General features: G+C 42.6%; 1 protein-coding gene across 2 annotated transcripts in view; it reads right to left on the reverse strand.

Moving 5' to 3' along the window:
• LOC135508063 (phospholipase DDHD1-like) overlaps positions 1 to 16,494 on the reverse strand; it is a 43,004-nt gene extending 26,510 nt beyond the window's left edge. Inside the window, exons 1-4 of one of the 2 annotated variants that reach the window (XM_064927989.1) lie at positions 15,240 to 16,494; positions 12,758 to 12,937; positions 6,243 to 6,344; positions 1,420 to 1,548 (exon numbers count right to left, since the gene is read on the reverse strand). In XM_064927989.1, coding sequence (XP_064784061.1) covers positions 1,420 to 1,548; positions 6,243 to 6,344; positions 12,758 to 12,937; positions 15,240 to 16,074 — 1,246 coding nt within the window. In that variant the 5' untranslated portion in view covers positions 16,075 to 16,494. The remainder of the gene's footprint in view (positions 1 to 1,419; positions 1,549 to 6,242; positions 6,345 to 12,757; positions 12,938 to 15,239) is intronic. The other variant, XM_064927990.1, reaches the window with a different exon arrangement.
• Between the last annotated feature and the right edge of the window lie 3,050 nt (positions 16,495 to 19,544).

Consider the following 19,544-nt stretch of genomic DNA (forward strand, 5'->3'; position numbering starts at 1 on the left):
GTTCAGGGTGCCACTTATTCTGTTCAAGTCGCTGACTCTGGATCCAGCAAAAGACCATCACGTTTCCTCCTCCATTTTTGACAGTTGATGTAACACACTGAGGAACCATCCTTTCGCCTACTCTACAGGGTACAAAAACCCTGTGTGATGAACTGAAGATGTCAAATTTTGATTAATTGGTCCATAAGATCTTCTTCCAGTCTTCAGTAGTCCACTGGTGATGCTTCATGGCCCAGTCAAGCCTCTTTTCTTATTTTGCCATCTTAGCAATGGCTTTCTTACGGCCACTTGACCTGTCAAACCTGCAGCTTGAAGTCTTCTCTTCACAGTTGAAACGGGGACTTGCTTACTTCAACCAGTGTTAAGCTGTGCTTGAAGCGGTTGTCTTGTGAGCCACCTATCTCAGAAACTTGTCTTCTGATTCTGTTGTGGTTTTGGGTCTGCCATATCTCTTCCGGTCAGAGTTTCCTCCAGTTTCCAAGTGCCTTTTGATGGTCTAGGAAATTGTACTCACTGACACCTTGGCTTCTTTGCAATTTCTCTAAAGGAAAGAGCCACACTTTTAAGGGTTATAATTGTCTGTCTGTCTTCCTTCCTTTTTTATGATAGCAATATACTACTTCCTGCAGTACAATACTGTCAAAATAATGAGGATGTAGTAACAGTCTGTTCCAACACTGATTTTATAGTAATCAACAAAAATTGGGACACCTGTAGGAATTGTTAGCATCAACTTTCAAGGCTTAATTTAATTAATTGCTGCAGAACAGCTGTAAGTTGTTAAACCATAGCTTGTTCCCTGAAAAGGTTTTTTTTTTTTTTCAGTAACTGAAACTTTTTTTTTTAAACCTCTGGCAGTTTACCGCTTACCTTTGTACCATTTCATGTTATTCACTGGACTTGAATTGCTTAAATTTCAATAAAACCTGGAATAATGGGGGTGTTCTAAAACATTTGACCGATAGTGTATATAAATAGGGGAAATACTTAAAAGTATTGAGTTGTACCCTGACAGGGTACTGTGGATACCAATATCCGTTAGCCTCCCAGGCCCATGTTGCCCAGGGTTAAAAACATACATTGTAGAATAATATTTTATTGTATTACACCATCTAAACTTTCTCCACGGATCCCTTGTCCCTGTCATTTTTGATCTGGCCGCGGACCCCTACAGTACCTTCAGGGGTCCGCTGACCCCACTTTGAGAACACCTGCTCTACACAAAAGGCAAATAGGATGAGCTGCTTGCTGGCTGGCCGACACAGCCTTTAGGAGATTTCCAGCGGTAGTGGGTTTGTGTGTCAGAGGAGATTGAGAACTCATGCCAGATCCACCTCTTCATCTTCACTTGACTTGATATTGGGGTGGGGAAGGGGAGGAAGGGTTCAACAGAAGAGTGAGCAGTCAGTGACCTCTAACCTTTGGAGAAGCCCAGTTTCTGGGTGACAGTGCGGGCGATCTTGGAGGTGGTGGCATCGCTGTAGAGGTAGACCTCGTCCACACTGTGCCAGTCCACGTGGGTCCGACTCAATTTCAAACTGTGGACAGCTGCAGAGGAAGAAGAGAGATGGAGAAGTAGGAAAGGGAGGAGGGGGCAAAATGGAGGGATGGAAAAATTAGAACGCAAGGAAGGGGGGAACGAGATGTGAGAGCAAGCAGAAAAAGGACAAGAGGAACAATGAACAAATGCAGGGGGAAAGACAAAATACACTCATCAAAATTGTGATTACAAATTCCTCATGGTACAACTCAACAAGGACATAGTTTGGTGTAGTCTAGTGCTCGATCAAATACACCCTAGGGCATTGATCTGCAAAGGGTCACTAGAGAAACAGAAAAGTACGTATTGAAGAAGCACAAAGGTTCACAAAGTCTGCATATTTCAACTGTTACCCGCCCATTGATTGCTTGGGTGCCATTGAATGTGTACAGTAGATTGTGAAATAATATTGTACCACACAATTCCCAATTGGGTCTCTATGGTAAGCTCGATCACCAATGTGGATTGGCTACACTCAGATTGTGCAGATCATACAGAGGACTAGATTAGATTTCAGCCTCATTATCTTAGCGGGCAACAGCAACAGGGCAAGTAAGAGTGAAAACATGAACGATAAATGAAAACCAGTTGACTGGGTTGAGCTGGTCACATTGAGGTTTTATTGCCACAGATTCACTGTATGGTACAGTACGTGAAGAGGTGACCGGGTACTTTGGTATTGGTCCAGACCGAACCCTGGGGTGCATAGAGACAATCAGGAGGGATAAAAAGGACAGTGTTAAAATGTCCAGGACAAAAGGATTCCTAGAAGAGGTGGACATTAAAAGATGTCCTCCAGCGATTGTTTTTACTTATACTGTTGAAAAGTGATATCCCAAGTACAAATACAGTAAAGTACACATAGTAAAAGGGTTAAACAAATATCAAAAGTTTGGACACCTACTCATTCAAGGGTTTTTCTTTTTACTATTTCCTACATTGTAGAATAATACAATGTTGCGGCAGGTAGCCTAGTGGTTAGAGCGTTGGACTAGTAACACGAACGGTTGCAAGAGCTGACAAGGTAAAAATCTGTTGTTCTGCCCCGGAACCAGCAGTTACCCCACTGTTCCTAGGCCGTCATTTAAAATAAGAATGTGTTCTTAACTGACTTGCCTAGTTAAAAGGTTAAAAAAAGACATGAAAAATATGAAATAACATACGGAATCAGGTAGTAACCAAAAAAGTTTTCAACATATCAAAGTAGTCACAATTTGCCTTGACAGCTTTGACATTCTCTCAACCAGCTTCATGAGGTAGTCATCTAGAATGCATTTAAATTAAGAGGAGTGCCTTGTTAAATGCGTTTGAGCCACAGGAAAGGAAGACCCAGCGTTACCTCTGTTACAGAGGATAAGTTCATTAGAGTTAACTGCACCTCAGATTTCAGCCCAAATAAATGTGTCTCCTACTTGAACTCTGAAGCATCTCAACATCAACTGTTCAGAGGAGACTGCGTGACTCAAGACTTCATGGTCGAATTACTGCAAAGAAACTACTACTAAAGGACACCAATAAGAAGAAGAGACTTCCTTGGGCCAAGAAACACAAGCAATGGACATTAGACCAGTGAAAATGTGTCCTTTGGTCCAATGAGTCCAAATTTTAGGTTTTTGGGTCCAACCGCTGTGTCTTTGTGAGACGCAGAGCAGGTGAACGGATGATCTCCACATGTGGTTCCCACCGTGAAGCATGGAGGAGGTGTGATGGTGCTTTGCTGGTGACAGGGACAGTGATTTACTTAGAATTTAAAAGCACGTCTTCACTATTATTCTACAATGGAGAACATAGTAAAAATAATGGAAAACCCTTGAATGAGTAGGTGTGTCCAAACTTTTGACTGGAACTGTATGTTTTGGGTAAAATAGTATTTGTATTTTTATGCAAGTCTGGAGTGCTTTGTACTTGCGCAGGACTAATCATGTGTGAGTGAGAGAGCGAGAGAGGGGGGGGAGTCACTTAGCATGAGCATCACAACGGTATCACACACTGTCCAGAGCGCTCGCTTCCTCAGATCGTGTCCAGATTACTGCTGGTGCATTAGCTTGTTAATGCTCTGAAAACACTCAGCAGGTGTTCAGAAAACTCTTAACTAATGCAGTACAATCTACAGAGTAGGGGACATCAAAGCCTTCAATCACCTTCACTTCCTTCCCCCTCTTTCTCTCCTTCTCTCCACCTCCTAATTGGAGGCATCTGAGAAGTGTTGTAGAACCACCAGCGGGGAATAGAACAGTGTCTTTGTGAGAGTCACGTGGAGGGGTAAAGCAGGACGTCCCTGTTCTAATCTCATCAGCGCGGTGAGGGTTGAGGAGCAGTCATGGATGCTCCAGTTGATCAGTCTCCATTCAGGGCCCCTCAGGGGCCTGATGATCCAAAATGGCTTAATGGAATGACAAGCAGGAGCTCAGGACTTAACCCATGGAGAACAAGCTGTGTTAGATGGCAGACAGCATGGAATTGTTTTCCATTTAGGAGAGGTAACCCATTGGGGCTTAAGAGAGGAGGGATGTGTAGAAGGGATGGGACTGAATCCCAACCAAGCAGCTTTGGACAAAGTAAAAAGAAAACTCTTTCCAGTCGATGGTCATAAGGATCTATTGCATTGGAACACCTGAGGGTAAAGATTTGTCAGTATTGCAGAACTTTTCACCGGGTTAGAGGAGCATGTTTTCATTTATCATTGGAAATCACTTGGGATAACAAGCATGCTTCACAACAAGTATCACACCAAGGTTGGAATCAATTTCACTTAAATTCAGCCAAATCAGGTGGTGAATTTATATGGAATTGACAACCAGCACTATACCACACTACAGTACATCAACTTACGACAGTACTCTACAGAAGCGGTGGCATGCAGCAGGGATAGAATGATCTGTTCTAATGATCAGAGAAGTACAGTAGGGAAAGACAATCTCACCATTTCGCTTACACCTACTCTGAGTCCACTGTAAAACGGGATGTCTTGAGGAGGCAGCAGGTACTCAGTCTTACCCATTAGTCAGCCATAGGAATAAATAAATCATGGCTGACTGGGTGAGGAATGGGGAACGTGCTCATGTTGCCAAATGAGAAGGGAAATGAGATGGACAAGCTTCCCAGAGACAACATCCTGTTTTACAGGGGAGCCCAGGGCAGAGCAGACAAGCCAGCGAGGGGAAGAGGGGAAGGCCTGGATCAAAGCACACCAGAGGATCTAACAGTCAGCCACAGAGAGGTTAAGAGGTTTACATGGGAGGCTTTCCAACTATGCCCCGGAGAGCAAGAGAGGACGAGGGAAGAGGGAGAAAAAGTTGTAGATAGATTTAGAGACTGTGTGAGAGACCAAGAGCTAGAACTATAGTGAAAGAGGTAAGAAAGAGAGAAACAGAGCAAGAGAGCTTCTTGTAGCTTTGTTCCTGAGATAGGGAATTATGCCACTAAACCAAGGCAAAGCTCCTTTCCTCAAATGAATTACTGTTATGTTTAAACAGTGTTATTGTTAGGATGCTAGCTCAGAGCAGTATTGTCTCTTAATTGGCATGGGAGAATTAGTGTGACAATAACAGGATACGCCAAACATTTTAGATATGTTCCTAGCCTCTGAAGGGTTCCACATCATGTAGAGAGCCACAGAGGGAGTACTACGATCAATGCTAGGACACTAGGGTCACATTCATTAACCACAAGATGGAAGAGAACGTTTTGCGCCTGCTGAATGCAGCCCAGTCCTGAATTAGATTGGCCCTAGGGCAGGGGTCAGCAACAGTCGGCCAAAACTGGCCCGCGAGTGATCTTTTTTTGGCCCACCCAAACCTCTTTATAAAAAGGGGGGGATTATAGTTTTTGGTCAAAAGACAAATCGACATAAATTCAGATAAAAATGTGTTTAATTTGGAAATCTGTTCCCATGTACTCCTACGAATAAAAAAAGAGACATGATCATGTCTCAATGTAATCAAGGTATGAAATAATTATTTTGTGGCCTCCCAACCACCCCCGACAAAAATTGTCACTGAATCTAGTTGCTAACCCCTTCCCTACGGTGCTGCAGATATTACTGGCAATAGGAGTCTGCACTAAAAGAGCAGTTATTCCATCCATTGAGGCAATTCTGGAGCTTATAGTGCAGCATGCAGAGCAGTGTGCTATGTGGCCCTGAATGGTGCCTCTGTTGCCTCTAAACGAGAGCTTTGTTCATTCTCTTCAGAGCTGTGGTGGTGATACGGGAGGTTCATTAAGATGTGATCAAGCCGCTAGAGGGAAGGGGAGGCGGAGAAGGGCAGGCTTTTTGGAGAACCAGCTTATTGAGCTCAGATCCTTCGTTTTCCTATTTGGATTTAGAGAGACTGGAAAGATGTTACTAGCTAACTGACTCTCCCATTACTTAACTCTACCACCACAAACAGACAGACCGGAGCAAGACTTGCAGGTATCATCCAAAAGTCCAGAGAGCAGCAGCAGTAACAGTGACATACTCTGGAACACAGGAAGGGGGGCATTCTAATGACTAGGCCCAATATAAACTAAAGGAGTGAGAAGCCAACTAAACTAGAGACCAGTTCTACTAGAGCGGGTTGGGTTGTCTAACTGGACTTAGTTCTAGGGAGAGCTCAAAGGGGTGAGCGAAGATCTAGTTCAATCAAGACCTAAGATCTAGAGGAGAGAGGGAGCAAAGCAGATATAATGTAGGAGATAAAAAAGGCTGGCGTTACAGTACCTGAGCAGCGTTTGCGCTTGAGACATTTAGTTGTAGCACTCGGTTGATATCCACTCCATTTGAAAAGAAAGGGGAGGTAGAAAGGGGGCAGGTGGGAGAGAACTAACAACCAAGAGAGAGTGAGTGAAGGACATGACTTTGGTGTTTTGTCACAGAGGGCTACCCACTGCAATCACTGTTAGACTGGAGGGCGTTTGTCAAGCAGCGCTGGTATCAGGTAGCCACCCTGGGATTTGTGTGGGTGTATAGTACAGCTGTTGGTTAGAAGCTGTTGACTAGTATTCACATCAGAAAATGTCACAGAAATGTGCATTAGTTCAAATGTGATTAAAAAAAGAACTAAGAAAAGTCTGAAGCGTATAGCCTAACCATTAATACATTGTTACATTTCATTAGCTTCATTCAACTGACAAGCAAAGTTCTTCATTTGAATACAACCTGTCCATATGAACATGGCTCTTCATTGTGGTGGCTTAATTAACATGTCAATATTTGCTGTTGCATACAATCTTGAGCTGAGAGGGAACATTAAAACCCATTTGCAGCGCTGTTTGACATATGCCCAAGATGACTGAGGTAGCACCTGAACCTTATTCTTGTTTTCCTGCCTTTAGGGCACTCACGTGTGGACTATATCATGTGCTGGTAATGAAAAGATAGTTTTGCATAAAATCATTTTAAAACATGACAATTATGACTGTTTGCCTCCGACAAAATGGTTGGTCAATGGAGGCTACATGACAATGACATACGACATAACATATTCAGAGTGATAAGAGGGATACATGGTTGTATAGTACTTTCAGCCAGATAGCTGTCATTCATCTTGTCAAACAGGTCGAGTACAAATTGCAAAACAACATTCTAACATATCAAATTTTAAAGTATTTTCCTGAAAAAATGTTGGATGGCTATCAAAGTAAAAGCCAGACTTAGCAGCGTAATATTTTAAGAGGATTTCACAACGATCCAAAAGTGAGTAGGCCGCCTATAGAGAGGTTTCTTAGAAGTAGCCCGCCTTACAGCTTTTTTACCCCCTTGCTCATGTTTAGTCTAAAAAACTAAAGAGATAAATTATTTTAGTGGGTCAGAAAAACTTCAGGGAAGGATATCCACTCCTGAGAACAGAGGCGAGAACCATTTCTGAGAACAGAGAGGAGGACGTTGCCCTCTAAGATATGTCCTAAAGTCCAAGCAACTGCTCACTCCTTCCCACACACTGGCCATACAGTAAGTCTCGCTCTCTCTCACAGCTATCAAGCAACCAGGGTTTCATTTAGAGAAATGTCCTTCCATTAGACCATTGTGTCAGACTTGATATCATCACATAGACTATGGCTGCAGTCAGACTGTGCAGTGATAAGGACATTGGGAATCAGTCTGAGCCCTGACCTAAAAGGACCAGTCACCACTGTCACACTGACTCAGGTAACATGGCCTAGGCCTTGCCCTGTGACAGAGCTGTTTGTGGACCTTTGTGGGCCTTAGCTGATTGAACTGGGTTTATGTTTAAAGAGTGTTAGTCAAAATGAGGGTGCTCCTTATAAACCAGAAGAACCCTGAGCTGGGAGCTCATCTGGCCATGAAGGTATTATGATGTGCTGTGACTGCTTTCATATTTACTCACAGCTATAAATAGGCTGTGATCGGTCCAACAAGAACACCCAGGCAAGTTGTCAAGGGGGAGTTGTATTTGGATAATAATAAGCCTTTAGGATAACGTTGGTGTACTGGAATGTAAATAGTATCATAATCAGTCAAGCAGAATAACTATGGGTGTGGATATGGTATTGAGATGTCTCCAATCCTTTCAGGCATTTGATTACCAAATGAATGTGGATCTCCATTCCGGACAGGGCTATAATTGTACCATTTGAGCGGAAAGATTGTTATATAGAAAGAGAGAAACGCCACCCTCAGAGTGTCTGGAGACAGACATGAATCGGCTGATCCATCTGGGACCACATCACAACAACAGTGGCTGGAAACAAATAGGCTTTATCCTGTTTAACAACTTACAGTCTGGGGCTGTCCTGCTTTATGAAGTATATTACTGTATCATTTCAATTACTACTAATGCAACACTAATATATCCGACTTGTTTTCTGAACTGAAGTTGGCTTGTGTGGCCGTGATTAAATGCTAATCTTGGGTTTAGGGTTTCAATGCGGTACATTTCTGGATGTTGACAATTGGAGACAAAACGGCAGTGTTATGGAGTATAGATTACATTTTGACATGGCCTGCACTGAGCTTGTTTTGGCCTACATCTTGAATCAAAAGGTCCATTGGTGTGGACTTCTCGGTTTGAGAGAGAGCACCATAAACCTCTCAAAAGGAATGACATTCCAAATGCCATATTGGTTAAGAGCTTGTCTACTCCGCTGGGAGCTTTGGATTTAATTGGCCAGGGAAAAGACCAACACAACAGAATGCTACAGTATCTGGTCAAGCACATCACATCCATGCTATTCTCCATCAAGAGTATCCAGCCATCCACCCACATAGCGACATACAGCCTGAGGTATTCAGCCTTTAAATAAACATAAAAATGCATTACACTACTAAACTGTGTGTCTACAACTCTTATGATTAAAAAAAAGTGTATTTTGAATGATAGGCCTTCAAGCTATTGAAAGCTTAGAGAATAAGTATGCTAAATGTAAAATGTCAGTGTGCCATGACGATTGTCCTGGGTTGTAGACGAGAGCTGTGACTAGTGATGGAGGGAAAAACATCTATAGTTACATAGAGATATTACTTGTGAGAATATATCGTATTGCTTTGACAATATCGCAATATCATTTATTTTGCTAGTTGGATGTACCTGCAGCCTATTCACTAACTGCAGTATTTTTCCTTCATAGCTTGTTGTTCATCTTTTTAAATAGGGTGACAATTTGTTTTCAGCACTTTTATTTCAATGACGGATCAAACCTTGTTTTCTCATGGCTCTCTTTTGTCCCTCTACAGCAGACATGTGGTGAGCAATATGTTTGGAACACTGAATCACAAAATCACAGTATCGAATCACAATACCTATCGTATCGGCACCAAAGTATCCTAATAATATCGTATTGAGGTCCCTGGCAATTCCCAGCACTAGCTGTGACATGACATTATGTGATGTTCTGGCCTGTGTGTGTTGTTGACATATGACCCTGTTTGCCTGTGGGGCTTTGCTTGCCGTGACGCTTCAGGTGCCTGACGGACTGAAGTACACCCCACCGTCATGAGCCCTGGCCCAGCCTCCAGCCAGCCCACATGCAAATCTCTCTACTGATTCAAACGCCTTCAAAACACATCCGTATGATAGATTCTCACATCAGTACACAGTCCCTTCACATACCCACATCTCTCTGTTGCCATCACCCACCACTCCAACACAGACATATATACACAGTACACACATATCCACCAGGGATTCTTCCATAATCAGCCTCCCTAAGTGATACACAGCCAGTGCATCTTTAAACACGTCTGACAAACAAAAGGTGTAAAGTGTCCACAGCCAAAAAGACATCACATAAAGCTTACTCGGATCTCCTAACACCTGCCAGGGGAGCCATCAGGGGGTCTCTTGCTATTAACACCCTGCTCCTTAGATTATGGAATCACAGTGAGAGGGTCATGGAGCCCCAATGGGACTTTTCAGTCACAATGCATGGAGCAACTCTGTGCATGTGTGTGCGAGCGACTGAGCATACAGGCCTGCCCTACAGTATCAAAAATGTTTTTGCCAAATGACGGTTTCTGTACAACAAACACTCTCATAGTGATACTTTGTACTTTCTTCCTCTGAGAGGAACTTCCAAGCCAGGCTAGCAAGTAAGACAGACTCTCTGTATTCTGTGAACCAGCCTATTGCCAGCTTCAGTAGCTGCTGAAATCGGGAAACCCGTCCCCGTATAGCTGCCATGTGGGCCACCATCTGTGGCAACTGTCAATTTCCATCCTCAAATTAGATGACAGTGGCAGCCATCAACTACAAATGAAGTATCAAACTGACACAGTCACCCTTTCCCATAGAAGCATGAGGAACCCTTTTTGACTGACACAGCAGCAATAACCAAAGGCAGGAGAGAACAGAGCCCTCATGCCGTCTGCATTATGATGATCTCATGCCGTTTGCATTATGATAATCTCATGCCTACATAACATGCCTGCGAGCCATTGGGAAAAACATTGGGAAATGGCATAACTCCAAAATGTTGGGGGGTTATTTACACACACACACAAAAAAAAAAATCACCTAATCACACCTTTTCATTTTCGTCCAGGCAGGCTAACATGTTTTCGGAAGTTAAGCCTTGATCAGAGCATCCGATTCAGTAAGCTACTGTATATGGTACAATAGACTCTGTCATTTTCAAGACATTGACTTTTGCAGAATGTGTTGACAAATAACTTTGAAGTGAATCCTTGAATAAATTCATAAAATAATGTGGTGAAGCATTAGAACAGTTTTATATTCTCTCAAAGGGTTGACTCATAATGGAAATGATGGTATGTGGCAGTGCTTTCAAAGTTGGACTTGGAAAGGGCTTGGATGTGGGTGCCTACTCGGTAAGTGACACAACCGTTGCCGTAATCCCGATCCCATTTCAAACACACTGATTATGACTTGTGTCCTCTGTGTGTGTTGATATTTGTGTACGTGTGAGAAAGAGAAGGATAGGAAAGAGATGGGGCGGCAGTGTAGCCTAGTGGTTAGAGCATTGGACTAGTAACCGAAAGGTTGCAAGTTCAAATCCCCGAGCTGACAAGGTACAAAATCTGTCGTTCTGCCCCTGAACAGGCAGTTAACCCACTGTTCCTAGGCCGTCATTGAAAATAAGAATTTGTTCTTAACTGACTTGCCTAGTAAAATAAAGGTAAAAAAAAAATAAAAATAAAAATAAAATAAAAAATAGATAGTGAGAGAAAGAGGGAGGAGGAGGGGTAGTAAAACAAGGGAAATTCGGACAAGTGGAGACATTTGGCTTTAGGTTTACAAGTCGGGTTAGAATTACAGTTAGTGTTAAGTTTAAGGGAAAATAGGATTTTGAATGGGAATCAATTGTTTGGTCCCCACATGGATTAGTAGAGAGCAAGTGGCCTCTGTCTTTCCACCAGTTCATGTCTGTGATTAAATTTGAGTGGCGTAGCTAGTACCGTGCAGGTGCTTGAGAGAACATTGCATTGGCAATAAGGCAACCTCCAGTAGCCAGCCAGTCTACTCATGACTATATATACAGTCCCCTATTGCTCCTGAAGGGCGAGACTGTCCTTGTATGAATGAACAGACTGTACTGTTGGACGCATTCTGAACAGGTCTGAAATAGAGGCTAGATCAGGGACCCATTCAAGGACTAAACTTATGTTGATTAACACTGAGTCAGAGAAAGTCATGATCATTCACAATGGGAGGTTAATCACTGTGCAAACATTGTGTTATAGTCCAATTCAGAGTGCCACACACTGAGGAGATGGCGCTGGCCTTGGTTGGTAGGAAAGCAGCACTTATTCTCAGTTCGAGATAGAAGTTGTCTTCAAGCTTAGCATTGAAGTGTCAGATTATTTCTCACACAGATACAGCACACACACCAACACTGGTGGCATTTTCCCTTACACACACTTACACAGAGGCAAACATAAAGGTGACATTCTCCTTCTCCCTCGCTTTCCCTCTCTCACACACATACACACAATCTCTCCTGGTGACACACTGATTTAATACCTCTGGTATCGAAAGTCATTCACACACACATTCATCACAGAAGGAGCAGCCATTTAACAGGGCTGAAGACTGTGCATTCAGGAGGGAATTGCTGACTGAAAGATTCCATTTGTCACTTGTTTTCTGAGTGCACCAACAAGCTATTCCTGAAACAAATTGCTGTCTGAGCCTTGCATGAGAAATACAATTTTGCCTATAATACACTCTGGGCTAACAAAATACAATCAACATCCACATAAAGAATATCTGGTATGTTTCCCCTTTCTGGTCTACAGGGAGATCCTGATAGTTAATACGTTGTGGTTTATGAGTCCCAACAACACTTTTCAGTTGCTGATAAGGTGGGCGATATTTTTAATGGAGTCCATGACTAACCCAGACAACATCTAAAGAGAACCCCATTTGACAGCTGCTACCACACTACATTATCTAGAAGTTCTCTATAGATAAGTACCTTGGTGGAATTATAGTCAGGTTAGTAGTGATTGCCCTGGCAGAATGTTGCAGATTAAAATTGTGAGAGCATGGCAACAGCACTGGTATCCAACCCTGGTCCTGGAGTACAAGCCGATTCAGCTCATCAACAAATCATCAAGACGTGGTTAGTGAAATCAAGCGTTTCAGTTCTGCTCTAGACCAAAAGCTTGCCCAGACTATAGCTCTCCAGGACCAGGGTTGGAGACAACCAGTATTCAGTCTTTAGAATAATGCATTATATACTTGATATAAGCCTACACTTGATAAATATTTATTTAGGCCTAAACCATATCTCCCACAAGCCCTGGTGTTGTCTCACCATCTTTGCTGTCGACTGTTTTGGCCACCACAGAGTCAGAGTCGAAGCTGTCCTGCATTTGCTGCCCAAGGAAACGGGTCAAGTGCTCCACCTCAATGAGGTCACTCTCCTCCTCCTCCAATGGGAGCCAGGTGCCGTCGATGAACCACTGGCCCCTCATGACAGGAATGCTCTCCTGCTCTGAGGGTGGGAGAGAGAATGGAGCAGGGGGAAGTTAGAGATTTACAAAGCATTCCATTTTTCCCCCTTTTCTTTTCAATGTTCCCCTTGATTGTTTACGGGGAACAAAATGCTAGACAATAGACAAAAATTGGTAATGTAGCATGAGCCAGCAGTGAGCCAGCAGGTAACAACTATGTGTGTGTATGTGGTGCTGACACCAAATCCAAATCCATCTAGGTAGTTGCTTTGTGAAGGCTGCAATGACAGGTAGGCCTAATTAGGCACCCTATAAAGCTAGGCATTGGCAATCTCAGTGGAGTGTGGAGGGAGGCGAAGTTGATTACAGAACTGATTAGTTTAGAATTAGTAGTCGTTGGTGAGAGCATGACCACAACACTTAATTCTGTAATGTGTGTTTTTCTATCTAATGGCACAGAGCTTGGGTGTGACTGTTCCTACAAACATGTAGTAACCAACACACACCGTCTATAGTAAATAGCAGCAAAGACAGAAAAAAGCTCTTACGGAAATCACTTTTACAGTAGCCTACATTTGTATTCAGCTTTAATTTATCATTGGATGTGGTACAGAGAGTACAGATGTAGGATAATTAAAATACCAATGGACCCTTAGAAATGTCTTACTCAACAAAACAGACTCTAGTGAGAAGATATAGGCCTGAGCTAGCTAATGCATGTCAAACAGTGATATTACAGGCACAAACATAGTCAGAGCTTCAAACTGACTACAACATTTAGCTGGAAGATCCTAGTAAACCAACTGTCACTTAGTGTTGCCTCAGGCAAACTCAGCGAGATATTTCCTTTTCCCTAAAGGGATGCAACCAGCTATACCACCATGGCTGACTTTTTTGTAAATCTCCATGAATTAGTTGGCACAGTCCAGATACATTCATTTGAGGCAGTGCCCGGGATGGTGGCTAGACTAATAATAGGCCACTTTTGTGGGTTTGTGATAGGTAGCACAAATAAACTTTGGCTTCATTAGGTTGCTTAAAGGCAATGTACTAGTCAAAAGTTGACACCTACTCATTCAAGGGTTTTTCTTTATTTTTACTATTTTCTACATTGTAGTATAATAGTGAAGACATCAACACTATGAAATAACACATATGGAATCATGTAGTAAGCAAAAAAGTGTTGAACAAATCCAAATATATTTGTTATTTTAGATTCTTCAAAGTAGCTATTGGCTCCAATGGCTCCAACGCATTAAGAAGGAAAGAAATTCCATAAATTAACTTTAAACAACACTCATCAAGGCAAAGGAGGAAAAATCCTGGAATGCCTTGATGACAATGCATTTCATTTAACAGGTGTGTGTTGTTTAAAGTTCATTTGTGGAATTTCTTTCCTTCTTAATGCGTTGGAGCCAATCGGTTGTGTAGTGACATGGTAGGGTGGTCCAAATTTGCAATAATTCGGTCACCTACTCTGCGTCTCACAAAGACACAGCAGTTGGAACCAAAAATATCAAATTTGGACCACCCCTACCATGTCACAACCGATTGGCTCAAACACATTAAGGAGGAAAGAAATTCCACAAATAAACTTTTAACATGGCACGTCTGTTAATTGAAGAGCATTCCTGGTGACTACCTCATGAAGCTGGCTGAGAGAATGCCAAGTGTGCAAAGCTGTCAAGGCAAAGGGTGGATAGTTTGAATAATGTCAAATATAAATATATTTTGATTTGTTTAACACTTTTTGTTGGTTACTTTGTGATTCCATGTGTTATTGCATAGTTTTGATGTCTTCACTATTATTCTACAATGTAGAAAATAGTAAATATTAAGAAAAATCCTGGAATGAGGTGGTGTCAAACTTTTGACTGGTACTGTATATATTTTTTAACTTTAGTGTGCTTACTGTATTTGTACTTGGGATATCACTTTTGACAGGTACTGTATGTGGCCTATATTTGTACATTAAAGCATATTGTAGACAGACAGATTGCGTAGTAGGCATGAATGAGAGATGGTGACACCATGCCATCTCTGATCTCGTGAGTGTATACAAGGTCATCTCTGTCGTGACCTGGTAGTGATTTGTCCATGCAGTCTCTCATTGGAGAGATACGCAGCAGGAATTAAGACCAGAGATTATGGGCACCACTCAACATCTGGCACTGATGCGTTTGCTTGCCAGTGGCAGATGAATAGCACTTGGCAACATGGGTTGACGACTAAAATACTTTAAAGTGTAACCCTCTTGCACACATTGGCTTGCAAGCAAAACATACATATACAGGAATGCTGGGTATATAAGGAGGAAAGAGAATGCTTCCTATTGATACTTACGATTCCAATACACAGGATAGCATTCTCTGTCTTTGACATCCACCTCATACAGCCCACCCCTGACACATACAGCCTCTACGTTGATGTTTATTGAATCAAGGTGTCTTTCGTCTGAGGAGTCCGTTCTCTCCATCGAACCCCTGTTCCTATTCACCGTAGTTCTCGGCGCAGGCACTGGTCCAGCTCGCTCGATTCCGTTCGACACCCCAGTTGTCGCTTCCACCCCGCTTGCATTATCTTCCTCGTACGCTTCATCCATTCCCAAAGAACCCTGGCGCTTGGTCGTTTCAGGGTTCAGTTCGCAGAAATTACGAAACATGACCTCAACTTTCAAAGAGTCGTGTCCAATGAAAGGCTTCCACGTTTTTTTGTCCTCTTTGTAAAACCACCGCACTTCTTCGGGTCCCAATTCTGTGACAACCTCGTTATACCGGTTCCTTGAACTACTGCTCCGAGTCCTCTTTCTGCTTTCCAACACCGGGGTGGCGTTCCGGTCATTTTCACTGAAGGCCAGAGAACCGGTGTCGAGGTAGGCTGCGGGAGGACTCCGGTTGTTGTGACAGCCGGGGTAAGGTTCTTCTAGGCCCAGTATCATACAGTCCGGAGGAACCCGGTGGCGGCCTCGCAGCAGCGGCATGTGCCTGTCCAGACCTGGCTGAACTGAGTGCATCCCCGCCAGCATTGTTTCACCAATAGGCTCTTCATAGCAGCATACAAATACATCTTTTTCCAAGTCCCAGTCTCTGTTATTGTTGCCGACTGACGAGACCCTATTCTCAGGGCTCTGTGGAGAGCTGCTTAGCAAAGACGTTTTATTTGTGAAACTGCTCGACATAACTATTGAGCAAGCTATCTTGTCATTAGCTCGGTAGCTAACCGGCCGACCCGGCCGAACTATGTTTTGCTATGCAGCAACTACTGGCAATCCGTCGTATGTTTGACGAGGTAAAACTATTTTATTAATTGACAAGAAATAAACTAGCCCTAGCCAGCTTCCATCCGAGAAACCTGCTATTCTCTCTTCGGCACAACCACCTGACCTACACCTTCTGCAGCGGTACACAGCCCCTTTCCTGCTGGAATCGGTCACTGATCCACTTGGTCCAGTTTAATATTGATACTGTCCTGTAACAAGTTGATATCTCTTTCTTTCCTGCGAGTAGAATTGCAGATTATTTCGTGTCTAAACAACTCGCCGGCTAGCATGGAGACACAAGCGCGTGCGTCAACTAGCTCTCTCTCCCCGTGACAGCTGACGCACGTATCACAAGATTCCTACGCCCAGATGTGAACGCGCACGTAGAATGTACGCGAACCTTCTTCTTCTTCTTCTTCTTCTTCTTCTTCGATTTCATGGCGGTCCGCAAACAAACGTTTAAAGTGCATGCAGGCACCTACTGTGCTGGAATGTACGATCACTCATGATCTGCCCAAAACTGTACTGCCATTGAAATAGAATTCCAAACCAAATAAATTCCCAACTTCTACTACACCCTCCCCAACCCGATTAAACTTTATATAATCCACCCTTAGGATAGTTCAGCATGTCAAAAACCATTTCAACAGTATTTGTGTTTATTATGGATCCCCATTAGCCACTGTCAAGGCAGCAGCTACTCTTCCTGGGTCCAGCAAAAATTAAAGCAGTAATATACACTACCGTTCTAAAGTTCAGCGTCACTTAGAAATGTCTTTCTTTTTGAATAAAAAGCAAAAAATGACCATTAAAATAACATCAAATTGATCAGAAATACAGCGTAGACATTAATATTATAAATGACTATTTTAGCTGGAAACGGCAGATTTTTAATGAAATAGACGTACAGAGACCCATTATCAGTAACCATCACTCCTGTGTTCCAATGGCATGTTGTGTTAGCTAATCCATGTTTATCATTTTAAAAGGCAAATTAAAGAAGTAATAAAACTGGCCTTCTTTAGACTAGTTGAGTATCTGGAACATCAGCATTTATAGGTTTGATTACAGGCTCAAAATGGCCAGAAACAAAGAACTGTCTTCTGAAACTCGTCAGTCTATTCTTGTTCTGAGAAATGAAGACTATTCCATGTGAGAAATTGCCAAGAAACTGAAGATCTCGTACAACGTTGTGTACTACTCCCTTCACAGAACAGCGCAAACTGTCTCTAACCAGAATAGAAAGAGGAGTGGGAGGCCTCGGTGCACAACTGAGCAAAAGGACAAGTCCATCAGAGTGTCTAGTTTGAGAAACAGATGCCTCACAAGTCCTCAACTGGCAGCTTCATAAAATAGTACCCGCAAAACACCAGTCTCAACGTCAACAGTGAAGAGCCGACTCCAAGATGCTGGTCTTCTAGGCAGAGTTTCCCTGTCCAGTGTCTGTGTTCTTTTGCCTCCCTTTATCTTTTCTTTTTATTGGCCAATCTGAGAAATGGCTTTTTCTTTGCAACTCTGCCTAGAAGGCCACCATCCCGGAGTCGCCTCTTCGCTGTTGACATTGAGACTGGTGTTTTGCGGGTACTATTTAACGAAGCTGTTGTTCGAATACCGGAGCCGACAAGGCACTTATCCGGTGTATGTGACAATAAAAACATGTTTTTTTTTTGTTTATTAAAGCTGTTACAGACATCTTTGAGTACAGAACAGATTTTCTTTTTACCCCAATTGTTAGTAGCTACTATCTTGTCTCATTGCTACAACTCCTGTACGGGCTTGGGAGAGATGAAGGTTGAGCTGCAACCAAGCTGCACTGCTTCTTAACACATTGCGCATCCAACCCAGCCTGGCAACCTTGGTTAGCGGGCAACGCTAGGGCATTTGTGCTTCGCATACAATGGAGCCTGGGGGTGAACCCAGGGTCTCTGGTGGCACAGCTGGCGCTGCAGTACAGTGCCCTTGACCACTGCCCCACCCAGGAGGCCCTTTAGAGCAGATATTTAACAGTTTTTTGGATAACGTGGTCACATAAAAAACATTGATATTTTACCTAACTTTGCATCTTCACAGTTCTTCCAGTAAATGTGTTTTTGAAAAATGTATGTGTAAATTGTTAAAGGGCAACTTAAATTCCTCATTTGGCCACGTCTTAGATTTTTTTCAAAAGCTGACGACCATGACTGAATTCAAACGTGAGTTTGTTTTGGGGTGTGTTTTGATATGGGTGTCTCTTCTGTGTGTTCACAGGTGGTAAGAGTTAGCCAAATTATTTCGGCAATTATCTTCAAAGGGCTGGTGTGCAACCGTGGCAAAATTGGATTGACTTTGGATAGCCTCTCTCTGGGGATAGTTAGGGACTGTCAATAAATTGCACAATGTAAATGCACATATTTCAGTTGTCTCATTAAATGCTTTCAATATTTGTATATGACTTCCTTGAATTTAAAGTTGGTTTGAGGTTTTTAAGTCATAGAAAGTTGGAGCTGTTAACCTTTTAAAATTTTGCCCCATCCCACTGGGCACAGACATCAGTTCAACATCAATTCCACATTGGTTCAATGTAATTTAATTGAAATTACATGGAAACAACATTGATTCAACCAGTGTGTGCCCAGTGAGATGTACAAATAGCCCCATAGGGATATCGAATGTCAAACCAAATTGACCATGAGCATTACAATCGGGTCCTGTGCAGCTGCGTTCAGAATTGATGATTACTTGCCAGCTGTGGGCATGTGGGTAGGAATAAAATAAACCCAGCCCACAGAAAACTGTTATGCACCCTTCATTCTGTGACATACATTTTCCTATCATCTCCTTTTTGGAAGAGACTGACTTTATGACCAAAATTATACTATTTACACTTCACAATTTTGACACTAGAATATTATGTACAGTATATAAATATAACAAGTCTGTAGAGCAGTAGTTACAGTATATAGGATGAGCCTTGACTAGAATACAGTATATACACTGAGTATACCAAATATTAGGAACACCTTCCTAATATTGAGTTGCACCACCCTCCCCTTTTGCATCCGGTTAATAAGGACCAACATCACATGTGCACTACTGTAGCACTCACTGTGCACAGGGAGCAGCAACGAAGTCATCATCACATCATCCAAAAACATGGCAGGCATTGAATTAATATAAAATGCTAATATCTTCAGCTGTGAGTGATTCAATTTAAATAATTCAATGGATGTTATAAGTGTCTTATTAGGAATTTTCAAATCTGACTTCTCTATGTGGCCGTGTATGGAAATTATCATTCTGGGCCGGGAGGGTAGCCTAGTGGTTAGAGCATTGGACTAGTAACCGAAAGGTTGCAAGTTTGAATCCCTGAGCTGACAAGGTACAAATCTGTTGTTCTGCCCCTGAACAGG

Source organism: Oncorhynchus masou, chromosome 21, assembly GCF_036934945.1.
Source record: "Oncorhynchus masou masou isolate Uvic2021 chromosome 21, UVic_Omas_1.1, whole genome shotgun sequence".
Lineage (NCBI taxonomy): Eukaryota > Metazoa > Chordata > Actinopteri > Salmoniformes > Salmonidae > Oncorhynchus > Oncorhynchus masou.